This window comes from Pseudorca crassidens, chromosome 2 (assembly GCF_039906515.1).
Source record: "Pseudorca crassidens isolate mPseCra1 chromosome 2, mPseCra1.hap1, whole genome shotgun sequence".
Classification (NCBI taxonomy): Eukaryota; Metazoa; Chordata; class Mammalia; order Artiodactyla; family Delphinidae; genus Pseudorca; species Pseudorca crassidens.
In genome coordinates, this window is record NC_090297.1 from 124,581,683 (window position 1) to 124,603,637 (window position 21,955).

General features: G+C 43.6%; 1 protein-coding gene across 1 annotated transcript in view; it reads right to left on the reverse strand.

The window, feature by feature from the left end:
- The window catches only part of DPT (dermatopontin), a 39,282-nt gene extending 35,761 nt beyond the window's left edge, over positions 1-3,521 (reverse strand). Inside the window, exon 1 of the mRNA XM_067728568.1 lies at positions 3,138-3,521. Within this exon, the coding sequence (XP_067584669.1) occupies positions 3,138-3,442 (305 nt within the window). The 5' untranslated portion in view covers positions 3,443-3,521. The remainder of the gene's footprint in view (positions 1-3,137) is intronic.
- Between the last annotated feature and the right edge of the window lie 18,434 nt (positions 3,522-21,955).

The window sequence follows — 21,955 nt, forward strand, 5'->3', positions numbered from 1 at the left end:
GAAACTGAATGCCCAAGACCACAGAGCTCAGAGATGATAGAAACAGGAGCTGCAAGTCAAAGTTTCCTGATTCTAAGACCAGAGCCCCTTCCACCACACTCCAGCTCAGCCTCACTACAAAATTCCAGTTTCATCCTGTTCCACACAGGACCCACATGTCCTGCAGCCTGGGTCAACCCAGGTTTGAGAATACTCCCCAAGAACAACTGAGGCATGCTCTGAGATGGCAAAATGCCACTCATGGAACCCAGGTAAAGCCTCCAAGCAGTTGTTAGTGAGGGACCAGCATGCACACTTCAGAATCTGCCAACTGAAGAAGTGATTTTCAACAGAGAAACCCTAGCAAAACAGCAGTGTTACAAGTCACTCAGCCATGACGGAAGCACTTTTTAAAGACTGTGCTCCAGTTAGCAAGTGTCTTTAGCAGACCCTATGTACTGTTGTCACATCTGTGTTCAAGATTCCTCGTCCCCTCTTAAAATAAGCCTGAAAGCTAATGTAGTTATACAAGGCAGCCAAATTGCACAAAACTGTCAACTCTTCCTCCGGAACAGATTAAGACCCTGCAGCCAACGGGAAGATATAACTGCTCCCCAGTTTATGAGCAATTTCTTTCCTTCCAGATTTTTCACTGAGACTGGAGTCTAAACTCAAAGCAATAATCATCCAACAAAAATGCCTCTGGAATAATTGAGATCAGTCTTGGGACAGCTGAGTCCTACTGTTTTTCATGTTTGTACATTTTTTACTCTGTGATTAATGGAGGAGGAGATGAGAGAACAGAGGGTGGAAAGGGAGAAAGAAAAAAAAATATTACTTGACTCTGCATACTCAAAAATGTGGAAGAAGAGAAGGTGGAAGAGAGATCGTGCCTGTAAGTCTCTCATTCGACTTGCATTGGTCAAACAAAATCATATAATTTCTACTCCCTCTCATACTTTTCTTCAAACAGTTTGGGAGTTAATGACAAACCAGTCACACTCTGGCAAGTTTGAAACTAAACATAATTTGTCTTCTCTCCCTAGCAGGGGTAAACACAAGAATCAACAGAATGAAAGAAAAATCCAACTGTCTTTTCAGAGCCAAGCAGAGGAAAGAGAACTGGAGCCACGGAACCTTGCGAGATCATGTAGTCTGACTGCTCACTTTCCAAATGTGGTGGGAGCCTAGAGAGCTGAACCCGTGGTTCAAGGTCACCCAGCAAGTTGTCTTTAGAACCAGGATCTAAATCCAGGCCTCCTGATTCACAGCCCAGGGCTCTTCCTTTGGGACTTAAGAAATCATCTGAGTGTGTTTTGCTGTGGCTTTACAAGGGGAACATTAGAAAGGGGCCCCACCCACATAATAGCCCCCTAAGTTGGAGGACTAGACAGACAGTTGTAATTTGGGCATCCCCATGCTCTGTGCCAGGCAACTGGCCTGGCTACAGGGAACCACTGGAGACTGTCAGTCATTGAGGTGAGGCTGCATTTGGAGTCAGCCATCTGTCAGAAGGGGGTTTGGATAATTAAATCTGCTCACTAGAGGCAGTGAGGGGGATGAGAAAGGCCCAATAATGGGGCCCCTGACCTGAAGCTGCCTGTGTGACCCTCTTCCCATCCCTTCCACAGGCTGGCTGAGCCCCTCCTCAGTCATGGTAGTAAACAAGCTGGTCCAATCCCTCCAGGGCTGGCTTCTGCTGTGATTTGCAGAGCCCTCCGTCCTCAGGATGAAGAACTGCCCTGAGTCCAGTCCTGTGGCCCTGGCTGTGCTGACTGAGCCCACAATGGGCAGAGGGAGCAGACTCTCAAGTCTGTCTCACCCATCACCAGGGCTAAGCACATACACTTTGGAGCTGAGACTCACTGAATCCAAATCCTTGCTCTACCACTTCCCGGCTGAGGAAAACCCTGATCTCTAGACTGCGTTCTATCTACCTATAAAATGACTTAGAGATTTGTTTTGAGCATTAAATGAGATAATGCATAGAAATCCCCCAGCATGGTGCTTGCTCAGGGTAAGCACTCAATCAATGGCCACTGTTTTTATTACTGAGAGGTCCCCTCCACCCATCAGTCTTTTCCTCTCGATCTCCCATCATTGTTCTGTGTGCTGCTGGAGTGACCCTCAGAGTTTTGTGCTTGACCATCCCTAACCCCCATTACACCACATGCATGCTGGGAGTCCTCAAAGAATCTTCTCTCTACAGTTACCATAAGAGCAGGCTGCCCGTTGGGCTTCCTCTTCCCCAGGCCAGCCTTCCACAGGGTCTGCTTCCACCCATTCCTCCGACCCACCCAGTGGTCCTGCTTTCATCCTGGCTGCTGTGATTAACTGGCCTCACAGACCATAGCTCCTAGGATGGGCTCTGACCAAGTACTAGGGTGAGACAGTCCCACCCCACAGTGAAGACACAGGCTCAGACCATTTCCATGTCATTAACCATGGCAGAGTCCAGTCAGAAGAGAACAGTCCTTCTCCCCAAAAGACTTTAGTAAACTATTTCCCAGCAATGAAACCCATTTTAAATTCAGACAGAGAGAAGGACCTTGGTACTCAAAACTGAGAGAGCACATTTAATCGGGGCAGGAGAGAGCTATTTAATTTCACTTCTCTTTGCCTAAGCTTCTTTGACCCCTCTCCCCACTCGTTTGCTCTGTATCAATATTTCTCAAACTGTCTGTGGTGAACGTCCCACTGTTTATTTTCCCCAAACTATTGGGTACCAATACTTTTGTAAAACAGTCAAAATAAATTACTACCAAACTAAAATGTCACTTGGATGTCACAATAATGTTAAATTGCTATAAAGTTCCGTAAATACTTTGAATTTCTGTACTTAACTTTTGGCGAACTGGTAAACGTTTCGCAGACCCCTGCTAGTCCTGGACCAAACTGAGAGTAGGGCTGCTTCTGGAAGGAACAGAACCACAGAAGAGTCCATCTGCCATGGACACCCCCCCCCCCCATTCTGGGTTTTTGTCCTGTAATGCGGTCTGCTCAGCAGTGACCCTGCCCCACCCAGAGCATGCAATGGAAAGGTTCCTGGTAGAACTTGCCCAGTCTCTAGTAAGTGCTGTTCCCTGAGCACCAAGCATCCCCCAGTGAGAGGGATATGCTGCGATAATACCGGCCGTGTGCAGCCCGCTGGCTCTTACCATTCCATTCCAGCCCTGTTGATCTCCTCCCACCAGCATTCTGTAGGCTCCCCCAGGCTCTGAGGTGTGGGCATGCAGGCGTAGTTCCACTGTCTGTCAGAACCTTCCTTCTTGTTGAAGATGCTCCTCACGGCCACCACCACCTGCCCATGGGGACACTGGTAGCTGAAGCCCTGCCGGTGCAGATTCACCCACCCATCATCACTATAGTCTTGGTACTGCTGATATGGGTACCCATAGTCTTCATACTGCCCCCAGGTCACGGTGACCAGTGGCAGAAGCACCCACAGAAGAGTGAGGTCCATGCTGTCTGGGTTTCTGGCAAAAAATGTCACCCTATGTCTGCTGGGCTGCTGGTTTTATACAGCTGCTGCTGACATGTGGCTTCCAGATGTGGGCGAGCAAGCAGGCTCCAACTGCAGTGTGTCATCGTTTAAGCAAAACTTTTCAGCGGCGAGATATTGGCCATAAGTACATTCAGTGTGTTTTAAGGTGGAATTCTAAGAAAACGTAAGGAACATGCAAATAGAAGAAACTCCCTAGAGGAGGAACAACTTAGCAGATAGATTATAAAAGCAAATGGCTTCACACACCTCAGAAACATTCACTTGAAAAAAGGAGCAAATTTGTCCCTCATCTCTTAGCACTTCACTTCTCTCTTCCCTACCCCCCCCACCCCACCACTAACAAACCCCTGTATTTGTTCTCCAAACCAGCCTTCCAGGACCACACAAATATGCAGAAAGTGATTTCAAAACACCAAAATAATAGGTTGAAGGGTCAGAGTTATTCACATTTCTGCAAGGCTAGATACCTACTTTAAGTTCTCAGCCCAACATCTTTTAACCCTGAGTTATAAGCATGGAATGCCAGTTTGCAGGCTACTCTGAGAATTTTTAAGTCACATATGGAAGTACTATGGGCCCCTGGAGAGATAAGTTGGGCATTACTGCTACATTTAAACATCCTTCTGAGCTGCTGAAATTGGACCCATCTACACCTAGAAACCATGCTCGGCTGACAAATACGTCATGAGTTTAATCTGAATACAGCCACTTTTTATCCTTCGGTGGTTTTCCCCTCTGTGTTGAGTTTTCTTTTTAATGAGGTATAACTTACATATAATAAAATTCATCTCTTCTATATTCAGCATACAGTCGTTCAACCAGTACCATAATCAAGACACAGAACAGTTCCCTCAACCCTCTAGTCCCCTTATGCCCTTTGGTAGTCAAATCCTTCCCAATACCCAGCCCCTGGTAACCACTGATCTACTTTCCGTCACTGTAGTTTTGCCTTTTCCACGATGTCAAATAGATGGAATCATACAATATGCTGCCTTTTGTCTGACTCCTTTCACTAGGAAAAATGCTTTCTGGATCCATCCATATTGTTGTGTGTTAGTGTCAATAGTTCATTCCTTTACACTGTTGAGTGGTATTCTATGTTATGGCTGTACTACAGACTGCTTATACATTTACCAGTTGAAAGACATTTGTTTTTCTTTCCCAGTGTTTAGTAGTTATGAATAAAACTACTATAAACGTCCATGAATAGGTTTTTGTGAGAAGAAATTTTTATTTCATTTGGGCAAATACCTAGGAGTGAGAGTACTGGATTAAGTGTATATTTAACTTTGTAAGAAACTACCCGATTTCTCAAGTGCTGAACTATAGTGCATCCCTCCCAGAAAAATTGCAGTTTCTTTTATTTTAACCATTTTAACAAGTTACTAGTTTCCAGTAGTATTTCAGTGAGGTTTTGATTTGCATTTCTATAATGACTAATGATTTTGAGCATCTTTTCATGTGTTTATTGGTCATCTGTCTGTTTTCTTTGGTGATTTAGCTGTTCAAATTTCTTGAGCCCTTTGGGCATCCCCTAAGTGGGTAGTATTTCCCATTTTTCATCAGGGCTGTCCCTCAGGAAGTTTCTTAAAATTGTGGTTGTAGACCAATGATTTCTCAAGCTCCTGTGAAGATTGTTAAAATGCAGATTCCTGGGCTCCAGACCTACTAAATCATAACCTCACAGGTGATGCCCAGGTATCTACATTAAAAAATTCTTCCACGTGATTCTTATTCACACCAAAGTTTAAGAACCACTTTCCTAAAGGAATGTGGATCCAGGGGAAAAAAATCACACTATGAAGTCCACCCCTTGTCAATTTATAGCACATTTACCAGATGGCATTCAGGCTAAATTAAGGTCACCTTGAAGGAGAAAGTTACACATGGGAGGAAAGCAAACATGTGTGTGTATTTGTGTGTGTGTCGAGCGTGTAATTTGCTCTGAGGATGTAGTTATCAAAGGGAGGGGAAGAGGCTCTGGGCTGACTAAGCATGAGTCCCAGTTTGTTTTAGTACCACCTTCTCCAATAACAGGGGTCCCCAACCCCTGGGCTGCAGACTGTACCGGTCTGCAGCCTGTTAGGAACCTGGCCACACAGCAGGAGGTGAATGGCGGGTGAGTGAGCGAAGATTCATCTGTGTTTACAGCTGCTTCTCATTGCTCTCATTACCACCTGAGCTCCACCTCCTGTCAGCATTATGGTGAGTTGTATAATTATTTCATTATATATTACAAGGTAATAATAATAGAAATAAAGTGCACAATAAATAGAAAGCACTTGAATCATCCCGAAACCATTCCCAGCTCCCCCGCTCCCCTCCCCCGCCGGTCCGTGGAAAACCTGTCTTCCTTGAAACCGGTTCCTGGTGCCAAAAAGATTAGGGACCACTGTCCTATCTCTCCTATCCCTAAGTAACTCCCCAGTGCTGGCAACTGGAGTCCTCCAAGCTTAGGGCAACCACTTCGGTTTATGATAGGCTGGAGCAATTATTCTCAACCCTGTCAGCACTTAAGAATTACCTGGGGAACTTTTGAAAGACACCAGTGTCTGAGTCTCACCCCAGATCCCTCAGATCAGAAGCTTTTGAACCAGACCCAGACAAGAGTATCCTTTAAAACCTTCCTGTATGATTTGCATGTACAGCCAAGGTTGAGAACCACTACTGTAGAGGTTTTAAAACGGATCGTCCTGATGCTCATGAGTTATATCCTGCATTCTGGATACGTCTTAAGATTTAAAGAGCTCCAAGAGACAATGCAAATCATTGTAAGCACTCATCTTGATCACACGTTCATTTCCCAACACTTTCCAGGCCCTTCCTGTTCCCCATTCTCTGCAGACCTCTTTTATCTTACAGTTTACAGCTTCCATGGCTAGACACCCTGTAATGTGCACAAGTAAACATCTCTAGAGTTTAGTCTAGTTTGGGTATAGATTCTTGTTACTTAGAGTTGATAGCATCCTAACTCATGCAGTGTTGCAGGGGATTCTAGAAACTGAGGACTTGCAGCCCATTGCTAGAAGTTTCCCAGAGACTGGCTGTCCTGAGCAGACATTAAGAATGTACGTTTAACGCATATGCAATTTGCCATGTATTTTCAACTAGGTTATCATATTATCTTTCTCACAGCCTTGTATATATTAGTGAGGCATTATTGGGATTTGTTTTTCACAGGTGAGGAAACTGTGGTCAGGAACTTTTTTGGTTCAAATTCCTAGGGCCGCAAGGGCATGACCCCCAGGTCTTCTGATTCCTAGACTGTGATTCCTTTCATCATTTCATCAAAACTGCAGTCCACTAATTATATATCAACATTTAGAAATAATTGCCGGGCTTCCCTGGTGGCACAGTGGTTGAGAGTCCGCCTGCCGATGCAGGGGACACGGGTTCGTGCCCCGGTCCGGGAAGATTCCACATGCCGTGGAGCGGCTGGGCCCGTGAGCCATGGCCGCTGAGCCTGCGCGTCCGGAGCCTGTGCTCCACAATGGAAGAGGCCACAACAGTGAGAGGCCCGCGTACCGCAAAAAAAAAGAAAATAATAATAATAATAATCGCCAAATAAAATATTGATAAGGTTACTAATATTAAATCACACATAGTAATTAATTTGCACTATGAATTTCTGCTGTTATTGGCAAAGTATGCTCAGTAGGCCCTGGGGAACGTCAAGAACTCAGTATTAGATCAGTAGTTTTCAAAGTGCGGTTCTAGGGCCCGCAGCATCAGCATCACCTGAAAACTTGTTAGAAACTCAAATTCTCTGGCCCGACTCCAGACCTACTGAATCAGGCATTCTGGGGTGGGGCCCAGCAAGATTCATTTTTACAAGCCCTCCAGGTGACCTGATGCATGCTGCAGAACCACTACACACAAGTTATCTCAGAAAACTCTACCTCAATTTCAGGAGTCACTTGGTAAGGAGTAACACAGTCACGCTAACGCCTATCTGACCCCAGCTCAATCATACTTATTCCAGAGCCCACAGCATAATCACTGGACTGTCTCATTTCCTAGTAGTAATGAACTTGAGATGTTTTGGAGAGACTCTGCCAATGAGTATTCCAATGCCTTGATGATTCTTCTTCCTTTTCCTTTTTGTCTCCTTTTCTTTCTTCTCCTTCTCCTCCTTCTAATAGCTTTATTGAGATATACTTCGTACACCATACGAGTCACCATTGAAGGTATATAATTCAATGACTTTTGGTATATTCATAGAGTTCTACCACCATCACCACAATCAATTTTAGAACATTTTTATCATCCAACAAGAAATTCTGTACCCATTAGCAATCACTCTCCATTTTTCCTCAACCTTTAGCCCTAGGTAACCACAAAATTACTTTCTGTCTCTGTGGATTTGTCTCTTCTGGATATTTCATACAAAAGGAATCATTCAATATGTGGTCTTTTGTGATTGTTTTTTTAGTTAGCGTTTTTTCAAGGTTCTTCCATGTTATAGCATGTGTCAGTACTTCATTTATTTTTTTTTTGCCAAACAATATTCCACTGTATGGACATACCGCATGATATTTATCCATCATAAATTGATGGACATTTGAGTTGTTTCCACCTTTTGGCTATGAACAATGTTGCTATGAACATTTACATGCAAGTTTTTGTGTGGCCGTATGTTTTCATTTCCCTTGGATGTGTACCTAAGAGTGGAGTTTTGGAGCTATATGGTAACTCTGTTTTTAACTTTTTGAGGAACTGCTAGGCCGCTTTCCAAAGCAGCTGCACCGTTCTACATTCCTACCAGCTGGGTATGAGTGTTTCAATTTCTCTACATCCTCACCCATACTTGCTATTAGGCCTAGGTTCTTCGGAAAACTATGGAAAGCCACAGCTGCTCTGTTGAGACTTTTTAGAACCTGGATCCACTCCTACCTGGAAGCCTCCTCAGGCATAGAATCCCTTCTTGAGAAATTCTGAATATGCTGTTTGGCCTGATTTCAACGGGGAGCCTCCCCAAAGGCCTTCGAATCAACACATCCCTCTGAGCGAGTTACTTTAGGATTGGGGCAGATCCTGTTGTACATTGCGAGTTAAAACAGTATATACTCACGATGTCACTCTAGAGCAGATCTACACCTACTAGAGCAATCTGGATAAGACCTGTTGGCTCCGTGGACAAGCTATTGGAAAGGCAGAAGGCATGGCTCATCCTAGTGCCTGGGAGAAGGTGGTAGCCCCAGATGAACAGATACTTAACCTAAAATATTGACTGGAAATTATTGGAGGATTCCATTTGGGAGCACTTTCTTTTTTCCCTTTTAACTTCTGTGTATAATTAGGATTTGGCTGCAGTGCTATGTGGCCAAAGTACAGGGTCTTTATATATGTACTCTCAGGAAAGACGGCAAGTGTCTGCTGAACCGTTCATATTTTCCTCCAAACAAGAATATTTGCCAGCTTCACCGTTTAGCTGAGGAAGGTCTTGAATAGCCCTGGTATACCCAGTCTGTCCTCCCCTTCCTCAAGCTTGCCTCTCTTTGTGTGATCCTTTTCTTTCCTATGATGGAACCCACATTTTTGCCATTTGAAGCTAGCCTTGAGAGCTAAAATGTTAAAAATGCTCATACTGCCGGCAGCAGAGAAAGTTAAAGAAGTTCAGGAAGAGCTGAAGTTAAGAAGAGAGAGGAGAGAAGATTGGGAGGGGTAGAATAAAGTGCACCTACTGTGTGCTGGATACTCAACCATGTGCTTTACATGTGACAGACCAGTTAATCTTCCAATAGTTCTAGGCTAACCATTTTATGGTTGAGGAAAATTAGGTTCAGAGAGAATTAATAACGACCATAATTTTCATAGCTAGCACAAAGCACCAAGGGAACTTCATGGAGTTCATCAGTCTTTTTCTCTTAATGTGGAGATGATATTAACCAAGGTAGTGGCAGGACCCGAAAGCCGTGGCACACGATGCTAAAAAGAGCAGGGGCTCCTGGACTCCAAATATCTGGGTTAGAATCCTGGTTCAACAAGTAAATGAAATGACATTAGACCAGAATATCTTGCTTGACACTATTGATACTTTGAGCCAGATAATTTCTTGTTGTGGAGACTGTCCTGTACATTATAGGATGTTTAACAGCATCCCTGGCCTCTATCCACTAGGTGCCAGTAGGTCTCCCCTCTCCAAAACGTGATAACCAAAATACCTCCAGACATTGCCACACATTCCCTGGGGAATAAAATCATCTCTGGTTGAGAACCACTGAGTTAGACAAACTTGTTTTATTATCTGTAAAACGAGAGATAATAGCCACCATGCGATGATTGTGAGAATCATATCAAATTGTGGACTGGCAAAGACTTTGTAAATTATAATGCTGGACACAAACGTAGGTTGTCATTATCACCTCAGAAAAACACTAGACACTGGAGCGGAGGGGATCGTTAGGCAAATCGGTGTGATGTGCAGCCCGGGGCTCTGCAGGCAGCTGAGTATCCTTGTGCAGAGATGTGACTGGCGGAATTAGCCTGGGAATGAGCAAAACTGGGAGGGTGTTGTTTCACCACCCTCAGGGGCTCCGTTAGTCCATGTGAAGAGTGTGGATGGCAGAGGTCACTGAGAATGAGTTGCAGGGCTGAGCAATGAAGGCAGAGAGTGAGGGAGGAGAATTTAGGAGTTCCGGAAGCAGCAGGCAGGAGGAAGCGCCTTCATGGTGGAGAAGGAGGCCTTCACGTGCACTGGAACCAAGGTTGGGAAGGGAGAGCCAAGCCATGTTTGTTCTGAGACGCTCATGGAAGGAAGCTGGTAGGTCTAAGTGCCGAATCAGTATCTGGGGATCTGTGAGGATGAATGAAGCCCAGAGACACGGAGGCTGCTGGAAATATCACTTTAGTAAATAGATTATGTGCTTGTAAGTGAAACAACATGTTGAAATCAGAATACATGTAATCAAGAGCTAATGATCTGCTAGAGAGCACTGCTGAAAGGAATGTCCCGTTGGAAAGATATGGATACAGATGAGGAAAAAAAGAAAATAATTCATTCAGAAAGCACTGACGTGGTGTCATTCCAAGTCACATTTCCTAATTTGAAATCGGCTTTTAAATGCTTAAAGCTATGCATATAATCCACATGATCTAGCAGCTAGTAGGCACTCAGTAAATACTTAGTCTCTTCCACTGGCAGGGCTGTAGCATGAATCAGTTCATCCTTGCGTTGATTGGAGGCGGGAAAGCTGGCCTTATTATTTCCACTTTACCAGTTTGGAAATGGAGGCTTTGAGAAGTAATGGCCCAACTTACAGACATATTGGGTGACAGGGTCTGGATATCAACCCATGTCTCCCACTTCCAAATTGAGGGTCTGAAGCACCCCACATTGCTCTGACAGTCAGTCCCATCACCCCTGCCGGGTTTCTCAGGGCTGTGGAGGACTTGGCATCGTGAGACTCGACGAATGTCTCCTGTAGCTCGTGCACATTTAACAAGCCCATTCTGAAGCAGGCAGGGGCAGGAGCCTCCCTGAAGGTGACTTTCCTCTCCAGGGAGACAGTATTTCCATTGTCTCTGCCAGTTGCTTCCCCAGCACTGTCTGTCTGCCGCTTCCTCTGATCTTGCCTGACTACCTTAACTAAGATTCACTCTCTTGCTCTCATTCCCGCAGGGACGCACTTGTACTTCCTTTGGGGTTGTACACTCACTTAACCTTTCTGGCCTGCAGATGATGGACTTGGTCACCTAGGAAACCTATTGTCTCTCCCAACTCTAAAAACACATGACCACTCCAAATCAGCATTTCTCAAAGTGAGGTCCACAGACCACCTGCAACATATTTATGGAAAAATGTGCTAAAGGCAGATTCCTGGGGCCCCATCAACCCTACTGAAGTGCAATCCCTGGGGACGGGGCCCTGGAATCTGTGTTTTTAATGAGCTCCCCCACCCCCACTCCCACCGTGACTTTCATGCATAACAAAGTCTAGAACCACAGGGTTAGGTGCATGTTCATTCCCTGAGAATGAGTCTGATTTCATATCGTTCCCCGAGTGAGTGAGGCAGACCACGCAAGGCTCCCTCTGCCAACTACCCAGCTGCTGGTCCGGGTCCAGGTGTGTCCCTGGCTCCATGGCACGCGGGGCTGCGGTGAGGGCTTTGCACTATAATCCTGTTTTCACGGAGCCCACCCTGGCTTCCTGCTCACACACCGCCCATGCAGACAGTGACAGAGAAGAACTGAGAACCACAGCAAAGGCTGCAGCCCAACCTTCCTCCCCTCCCTGTCAATAGCCTGGAGCCAAGCACGCTGGACGCTAATGACTGCTATTTCCTAACCCAGCTTTTTAAAATGCTGCAATATTAACATCTACCAAAATAATTCAACCCTCTTGGACGGTGGGGTTGCTTCACCTAAGCAGAAGCACTGATTGAATTGCCAAAGCCATGCAGGCTGTGTGTGTGTGTGTGTGTGTGTGTATCTGTGTGCATGCATGGGTGTGCCCACATTCATGCACTCATAAATATATGCACATACTTTACTTTTAATCTACACAAAATTAAATGAGACAGTATGTAGAAAGTGCTTGAAGAGAGGCTGGTATTAAAAAAATTAATGAGTTATGGTCTTGCAAGGTGATGTGACAGATATTCTTCATTTCACTTTCCAGAGTACTTCTCTTTCCTGCCGGGGGCCCTGAGAAGCATAATGCACTGCGTGAAAGTGCCCTCCGGCCCTCAGGTCCTCATTAGGCTTGGCCAGTGGGAGGCACCAGGGGAATATTAAAGCATGAGAAGAAAGGGGCAAAATAGTAATTTCCCTGCCAAGCCCTGGTAGGCAGTGACTGGGTTTCTCTCCATGAAGCCTCAGCTTCTGTTGGCTGTCCCCTCTTCTAAGACTAGGTTCCAGTAACATCACCCTTTCCCTGCCCCTTCAGGCCTGGGGGCAGTATTTCAACTGTTTCTAGTGTAGCTGACCTGGGTGTTCACCTTTAATCCTGTTCACACCTTTGCACATGGTTCTTTCATTTATTCTCTCCAGTCATCCCTCTTGAATATGTACCTGTTTCTTGCCGGGACCTGGCTGATATAAATGATAAGCGCCTGGATTCAATACAAGGGCAATTCTGAAACATGGTGACTGTCCTCAGCGCTGGACATCTGTCTCCAGTTGCTTGTGGCCCTTAGCTACCCAGTGGGAGAAAAATGTTCCTTTCAGTTGCGGGATGTTGGGAAGCGTCAATGTGGTTCCTTCTTCAATGTGAAGCCAGCCCCACTTCTCTCCACCAACTTTCTACCCTCAGCGCTCATATCACTCCGTCCAAATGCCCACGTTTGCAACTTGTTCCATTTGCGGAGAGAGCAAAGATTTGTGTTCCACCAGACTTTAAAACAGATTATCTGCACCAGCTGAGCGACCTTGGGCAAGTTTCTTTCTCAGCATCAGTCACCCCCTTTGAAAAACTGGGAAAAGTTGTCCTTCAAAGAGTGCAAAGATGACATTCAAAATCATGAGTATGAAAGTGTGTGCCACAGTTAGACATACTGATGTAAGTGTGCAGGTCTGTGAGACGTCAGTTTTCTTTGCTCAGGAAGATCTCCAGGGACAGAGATTGTATGGCCTAGTGGAGAAGCCTGACTCACATACATCAGGACAAGTCAAAGGGATTCCCAATCTGTTTTCTGGACAAGATTTACCTTTGACTTCCTGAATAGAACAAGTTGCAAAGGTGGGAATTTGACACAACTGAAAGGAGCACCCAGAGTCTCCCTAGGGTGCTGGAATCTTGGGATTCTCCCTTACCTCCTTTGGAGAGATAATCCAGATCTGTGAATGTGGCCTCAGATGGGGTCTGCTCCAAGAAGACTTCATGAGAGAAAGGCAAAGGAGAATTTTTCAACATTTATGGTAAACCAGTGCAAAGTTCCTCAAACCCCACAAGGACTAGAATACCCCAAATACAAACTTTGAGGAAGGAGATCTATCTACAAATTTTGACTTTGAATCCTTTAAAAGAATAGTCCAGAAAAGGCCAGGGATAAATATCTGAATACAAATTGTTTTACATCTTGATAATCTCCATAAATATCAAACAATGATGCATTCATCCCTCCTGCTTCTAATAATTGCTATCTAATTTTGACTGATGAAATAAAGTTTCCATTTTAAGGCAAGACAAGAAAAAATTAAACATAAAATTCTCTCTGTGTGTTTATTTGGGCCTCCTCCCTCCCTGGTGTGCAGTGTGCATCTGCATTACACATTAACCACAGCTCCTCAAAGACAGGAGTGCCTGTTCAACCATAAAGATCAATTTTTGTTTTCTTTCTTCTCACACTAGCAATGTAACTTCTCCAAAGAATAGTGTTCTTTCCCAGGTCTGTAGGGAGTCATGGTGACTTGCTGCTTGCTTTGTACGTACTTACCTGGACTATATATCCTTGGTAAACTTTATGTAAAATGTCAGTATGTCATTCTGATGTATGATCCTTTGTCTCGAAAATGTACATGACTATGCCTTTGACTTCTAACAAGCGGAACAGTTCTCAGAGCTTTCTGAGAACTTGCCTCCCCGGTTATAATCCTCAGTTTGACTGGAATAAAATTCTTTCTTTTTCTTCTTGATAGCTAATTGAATTTTCATTGGCATGACAAAGTTTCTTCACTCTCTGAGTACAAATTCTTTCATTGTAAAATAAGGAAATCAGTATTCATCTTGGGAGATTATGGTGAGAATTAATCTACTCCCTTTTCTTCCCAATTGCCAATTTATAATCCAGCTCACAAAAGGAAGACAATTTGATGAAAGGAATCTAGGCTTTTTTTTTTTTCATTTGCTTTCTAGTCCTGGGTTGGAGAAAGGTAGGTGAAGGTATACTTACGGTCAAAAGCCCAGGAGTCTTTGATCAGTTTTGTGGAGCCTACTCTTCCCCTAGTGGATTAGAGAGGTTGGAAAGGAATCATCAGGACTTGAGATCAAATCTCTGCCCTCCAATATCCCTTGAAGCCTCAAGTAAGTAAACATAACTCTCTGAGTCTCCTCAATTATAAAAATTAGCATAATAATATCCAGTTCTCAAATGTATTATGAGGATGAGATGATAATTGAGTCTGTGAAGTGCTCAGGCAGTGCCTGGCTCAGAGGAACCACTCAGGAGTTGAGGACAATCCCTATCCTCTTTTCTAGGCTGCACAGTCCTGTCCTCTGACACTCCATTTCCACTGCTCACCCAGTAGACATAGAGGTGCAGCCTGGGATGCTTTCAACTCCTGCTGATTAGAGAACTTACCCAAATAAGCAGGTGCGTGGTAGAGTGGTGAGGTGAGGGATTCTGGAGTCAGCAAGAAGAACTGCCTTTGGCAGTTGGTTATTTGAACTCTACGTTTGTGTTTGCCCAGTTGTAACATAGGGATAATAGTATCTACTTCATAGGATTGTTGTGAGTATGAAAGGAGAAAATGCACAATGCTTCATAGTAGGCATTCAACAAAAGATACCCGTTGACTATTTTAGGCAAAAAAAAAGCTCAACTCACATGCAGCCTCCTCTCTGAAGAGTTTTCTGATCACACAACTCAGATGTCATTGCTTTGAGCTGCCATAACACATTGCCCGTATTTCTTTTTAGCATGAAATTGTCATGCTGCCATGTGTTAAAATTAGCAGCTTACACGAGACTCCCACACAAAGTTGTGTGCTTCTTGAAGACAAGGACTGCTTGTTTCAGCCATGAGTTCCTCAGAGTCAGTGTGGGTACATAGTAAAGGCTCAAAAGCCATTGTTGAGCTGAACTGAAATGATGAATTAAAACAGAAAACTCCTTCTGCCAAACACGATACCTAGGAAGAGAGGTGCCGTGTCTCCCCAGCAACAACTAAAACGGTAAGAAACAAACCAAATTTAACAGTCGCCCTGACATGGGTGGTCAGGAAATTGATTGAGGGTGAGAAGTGATTGAAACACACAAAAATTCCATTTTATAGGAAAAATAACTGAGAAAAATATGAGTAATGATATTAAACAAGTTATTTGGAGAGCATCGAGATCGATGAATTGGGCAATTTTTCCCAGGTTTGCCAGGAAAGGGAATAAAGGTCACTCAACTCCTGACAGTTTTTTTTTTTTTTTTTTTTCCTTTGGTACACGGGCCTCTCACTGTTGTGGCCTCTCCCGTTGCAGAGCACAGGCTCCGGACCTGCAGGCTCAGCGGCCATGGCTCATGGGCCCAGCCGCTCCGCAGCACGTGGAGATCTTCGTGGACTGGGGCACGAACCCGCATCCCCTGCATCGGCAGGCGGACTCTCAACCACTGCGCCATCAGGGAAGCCCAACTCCTGACAGTTTAACTTTTCAAATTCAACTTTATTTACTGTCACTCAGCTAAAGACAAATCAGTTGACACACTGAGTAGAATAAATATTAAATGGTGGATCACTTAAAACTCTGATTTATGGACCCTGTACAGCTTGTAGTATGTACGCAGATAGCATTGTACTGACAGACTCTGAGAGGGGTGGGGACGAAGTGAGGAGAGGAGAGATGGGAATTAAAGCTCTGCAGGTTTCCACTCATATCACTTCCTCCTCGTCTGGGAAATTTTATCTTCTCCTTATAGTCCAAGAAACTGTTGTGCAAACACCTCACACCTGACAGACCTGTTGGATGAGAACCATGGTATGAGGTTTCAGATATCAGGGCAAGATATGGCAGTAATTTTCCATGAAACAAAAGCAGACAGCATCCCTCAACTCCAGGGCTTCATCAGAAGAGACCAAATACTTGCCAACGGCACCAAACATGCGAGCAGGATGCAGCGCAGGAGAAAGGGAGGGAGGGGGTGTTTATTCCAGCACATATGCAGCCCCTGTCCTAAATCAGAGCCAAACTGGATGCCACTAAACCTAAGTGATGCAGGGTTTCACTGATACAATTCCAGCTCCTCAATGTTAATGAGCCATTTACAATTACGATGAAAAATAATATTTTTTAAAACTAAACTTAGTATCTTTCGTTTGCTTAAAAGGTCCAGAAGATACTGGTGTTAGTGCAGATGGTTCTAATTCTTATGCTCCTGAAGTCCACAGACTTTCATCTATGCCTGGGATCTGCCTTGTGCTCATGCAGACTGTCAGGCAAGTTGCTTAACCGTACAAGTTTGGGAGGGAGTGGGCAGTTTCCCAACCGGTAAAATGAGGAGGTCGGTGTAGCTTATCTCCAAGATTGTGATTCTTAGCATTCTAAAGATCATAGACAACTTTGAGAATCTGATGAAAACACTAAACCTTCCTTCCAGAAGGAAGTGCATACATTAGACTTTTAACATACATTTTCAGGGACGTTATGGACACCCTGAATCCAACCACAGACCATGGGTCCCTGCTCCAGAGGATTCTTTCCTAATATTTTATGACTATGAATTGCTACCAAGAGAGGATAAACCACAGGGCACTGCTTCTGCCTTCAAAGACCTAATTTTAAATTCAATATTCTAGAGAGTATCAGGTTAAAAATGTAAAAATCTGATATTTTCTGAATTTTAACCCATACAGTATTATAACATTTTAATCAAACAACTTCAGATAAGCCTTAGGTTCCTTTCTGTATATTTGTAAATAAAATTAAATTTTCTTAATGAACCAGACTTTCTACTTGAATTATGATTTCAAAGGTATTTCCCTAGGAAAAAAAAATTGACCCTAGACTGTAAATATAAACAAATAATCACATTTTGATAAGAACTAATATTCACCTGTGAAGCCTTATTATAGGCCTGATTGAAGGAACCACCCTGATGTGACCATTTTATTAAAATGCCAGGAAAACACACTTAAGGGTTGACCACTTAGCAGAAGCACTGTGTCAGTACAATCACAAATTCCCTTTTAAATGTCTACTTTGTGACCTGGAGCATTTTAAGGATTGATCCAAGAGGTCAAACAGGAAATGAGTTAGGTGGGTGGTGAGAGGTGACAAGCATAGGAGATTTCAACACAGGGGGAAATATTAAGAAAATGAAACAATCATAACATGGCTAAAAGCTCTATTGGGAGGAAAAAAGTATTAGGTATCTTAGCACCTTCCAAATCACATCCTTTTTTCTACTTAAAACGTGTTCAGACTGTCTTATTCATTTACATATTTCCAAAGCCCAAGTCAGCATCTGGCCCATTGTTCTTTCTGCAAATGTTTTGCTTCCTTCTTCCCATCTTTTGGCCAAAAAAATGACAGAGTAGGAAGCAAAAATATCTGTACATACCTCCTCTTCCTGTTGCAGTGTCTGAAGTCCTATTAGATTCTGTTCCTTGGGCAAGCGTGTACAGTCCCCAACCCGTCCCTGTTTATGCTGTAAATATTTCTCAGATGATTAAGACTATAATGGGATTGTAATCATTAATATGATGTGAAATGTGGTCTCCCAGTTCAATTTCTCATAGTTAGCCGAGGCTGGGTCTGGAAAAACCAAAGACAATGAGCAAGGACAGGTAAGTTCTGACTGACATCCGGAAGAGAGGGAGACCCTAAGAGATGACTAAGGACACTTGTGCTGAGATGGGATGTGCTGGGGGAGAAGACACCCGGCGGAAAGGGAATGCTGAAAGAACCAGTTGAAAACGCACAGGGAAAACTACCTTCTTTTCAGTTTTGACCCAAATAATTCCAATCACTCTAGTCTGGATGTGGCAGTTGTTTTACTTTGAAAACTTTGTACATGGGAGGCAGTAAAAATATCTGTGGAATGAACGAAATTATCACCCACACCCCTGAGCCATATGATAACTAAGTTAAAAATCCTTCTCATACAAAATGCAGCACTAAAGCCGAGGCCCCCTTAGAGCTGACTGACTTTCGTCAGTGACAGTGTGGCCATCTGTCTGAAAAAAATGCTTTTAAGGTCGTTCTCCATAATTCTGCAGCCCATGTTTCTTTCTAGTCATGCAATCTGTGCATTTCATTCTATCATTATTTCCTTTGCTTTTCAGTGTGACCACATTGAGAATACAACTATTCTCCTATTCACTGTATTGGTAGCATTTATGGAGCATCTAACAAGTGCCAGGCATTAGAGAAAGTATCTGAAAATGCATTTGTTCATTTGCATCAGGTTATATTAACACTATCCCCATTTTACAGATGGGGCAATTGAAATGCAGGGAGTTCAAAGCCCTTCAGTTAGTAAGCCCTGGCTCAGGCTCCCATTCCCTACTGTGTGCTTCAAAGGCAGGACTCTAAGTCCGTCTGTGCAGCTGTGCTCTGCAGAGAGCAGGCACTCAGTCAAGGTTGCTGACAAGTGAGAAACAGTTCACCATATTAACTGCAAATCACAGGAGAGCTCAAGTCTCCCCAGGAATAATAAATGCCAAGGCCCTGGTGCCATGTGGGCTCCATTTAGTCTGGACTTGGAGAACTCTCACTCTTCTAAAGCTGTGCCCCTGAGAGCCTGCTGTTCATCAGGCAAAATACAAGGAGGGGGATCTGGCAGGGCTGGGTGCCATTTTCACACTCTGCTCAAAGGTGTGGGTGATGTATCAGAGGCCTGAAAGTGGCCTCGAGAAGTAGACAATTTCTCTCCTACCCCTTCCCATACCCGGGGACTCTGTAGCTCCACCTTGCAGGTTGCTGCTTTCTGGGCAGAGCAAGGCGGCCTGGTGCTGTTTTCCCAGGACATAATCTCACCTTGAGCAATTCCTGTTCTCACTGCTTCATTCTTCTACGCTAGCCTGGTAGAAACTACCTCGTGCCAGCTAGTGAACCGGAACCATGACCTATTCCTTCCTGTAGGGCAGTAAAGGCAAGGTCTGGCCTATGCTGGTAACTACAAACCAGCCTGGGCTGCCCTGGGTCACCTCATCCCCCAGTGAAGCAGCTTGGCTTTCTGATTGCTTTCTGAGTCCCAGCCATCCCAGAGCTGGAAGGTCAAACTACCTGCTCTGAGATTGGCCTCTTAATCATAAGTTCTTGTAATCATCATCACCGTGCTGTGAAAATGATCAGAATGTCTCTGATTTCCCAACTGGGAAGCAGTGGCTCAGCTACGTGAAGGAACATACCCGAGGCACACCCTGGAGAATGTCAGAAAGAAGGCTGAAACCTAGCCTGTCTGGCTGTGCAGTCCACGCTTTCCCCGAGACCACACTAGCTTACAGCCTCTCTCTCCTGCTCCTCTCTGCAGGACACTCAAGCGAGAGGCTCCTCTTTCCAGCTAGGGCTGGATCCCTGCACTATTTATTCCACTGAGCCAGAGCAGGGCCCTGAAACTCTTCCTCTCGAACCCACTTCCCACTGCAACTTAATCACATTCGTTAAACCAGGAACAACTGGCTTTGCAGCAGCATTCACCTGAGGCTAAATTCACCTTCAACCATGTCCTGTGCACTGCTCTCTGAAATCCTGAAACTTAATCACAGGTTTTTCAAAAGCCGGTACCGTTTCCTTATCCCACAGTGCAATCTTCTAGGCTAGAGATCAGAATGCCTGGTCTTGATGTAGTGCAAAGAGCATAGACTCCGGAATCATACAGGATGATCCCAAACCTTAATCACTCTGTGACCTTTGGCAAGTCACTTAACCCCTCTGAACTTCAATTCGCTAATATTTACCTCCCAGGGTAGATGTGAAAATTAGCGATAATGTTTATAATAAACCTAAGAGCGAGGGGACATAGTAGATTCTTCACAACCAGTAGCTATTTTTATTATATGCACCACTTCATTGGTATGTGGCATAGGGAAAAATCTATGCCTATGTCATGCCTCAGTTTCCCCATCTGCAGAATGGAAATAATCTGAGTCTCCTGCCTAATTCAATCTCACAAAAGCTGTAGAGATAGTGTACCTGTTTACTGGCAAAGATTGAGTTCCCTCAATGAGTAAAGGAGAAAAATTCTGGCCATGCGTGACCCACAGCCATTATATTATTATGCAACTTCTTTTTTCTCCAGAGCTTCTTGCACTTGGCAAGCATTTATTTATTCATTCTCTCATCTTCCCTTTTAGCATCATACACTGAGGACTTTAGTAAGCTGTTCCAGGAAAGCAATGCACTTCCTGCCTCTCATTAAACACATGATGAGTCTGGGATGTTGTTAGTTATCCAGAAATAAATCAGGTCACATATAAGCCAGATTTTCTGGCCATTTTAAGGACCAATTCAAAGAACCTCTTGTTGATCTAATAAAAAAACTTACCTAATGATTTCGGGTTGCTTCAGGGATTCATTAACATTTATTGAACACCTATGAGGTGGTGGTAGTTTTATACGTGTATATATATAACATAAAATAAAATATAATATAATATAATTGATATAATATAATATAACAAGGCCTAATGAAGAAACATGAGGATAATTTTTTTTTAATTTTTATTGGGGTAAAATTGCTTTACAATAGTGTGTTATTTTCTGCTTTATAACAAAGTGAATCAGCTATACATATACAAATATCCTCATATCTCCTCCGTCTTGCATCTCCCTCCCGTCCTTCCTATCCCACCCCTCTAGGTGGTCATAAAGTGCTGAGCAGATCTCCCTGTGTTATGCAGCTGCTTCCCACTACTTATTTATTTTACATTTGGTAGTGTATATATGTCCATGTCACTCTGTCACTTCATCCCAGCTTACACTTCCCCCTCCCTGTGTCCTCAAGTCCATTCTTTACATCTGTGTCTTTATTCCTGTCCTGCCCCTAGGTTGTTCAGAACCTTTTTTTTTTTTAGATGCCATATATATATATGTTAGCATACGGTATTTGTTTTTCTTTTTCTGACTTACTTCACTCTGTATGACAGACTCTATCCACCTCACTACAAATAACTCAATTTTGTTTCTTTTTATGGCTGAGTAATATTCCATTGTATATATGTGCCACATCTTCTTTATCCATTCATCTGTTGATGGACATTTAGGTTGCTTCCATGTCCTGGCTATTGTAAATAGAGCTGTAATGAACATTGTGGTACATGACTCTTTTCGAATTACGGTTTTCTCAGGGTATATGCCCAGTAGTGGGATTCCTAGGTCATATGGTAGTTCTATTTTTAGTTTTTCAAGGAACCTCCACACTGTTGTCCATAGTGGCTGTATCAATTTACATTCCCACCAACAGTTCAAGAGGGTTCCCTTTCCTCTGCACCCTCTCCAGCATTTATTGTTTGTAGATATTTCGATGATGGCCATTCTGACTGGTGTGAGGAGATACCTCATTGTAGTTTTGATTTGCATTTCTCTAACGATTAGTGATGTTGAACATACTTTCATGTGTTTGTTGGCAATCTGTATATCATCTTTGGAGAAATGTCTATTTAGGTATTATGCCCATTTTTGGATTGGGTTGTTTGTTTTTTTGATATTGAACTGCACAAGCTGCTTGTAAATTTTGAAGATTAATCCTTTGTCAGTTGCTTCATTTGCAAATATTTTCTCCCATTCTGAGGGTTGTCTTTTCATCTTGTTTATGGTTTCCTTTGCTGTGCAAAAGCTTTGAACTTTCATTAGGTCTCATTTGTTTATTTTTGTTTTTATTTC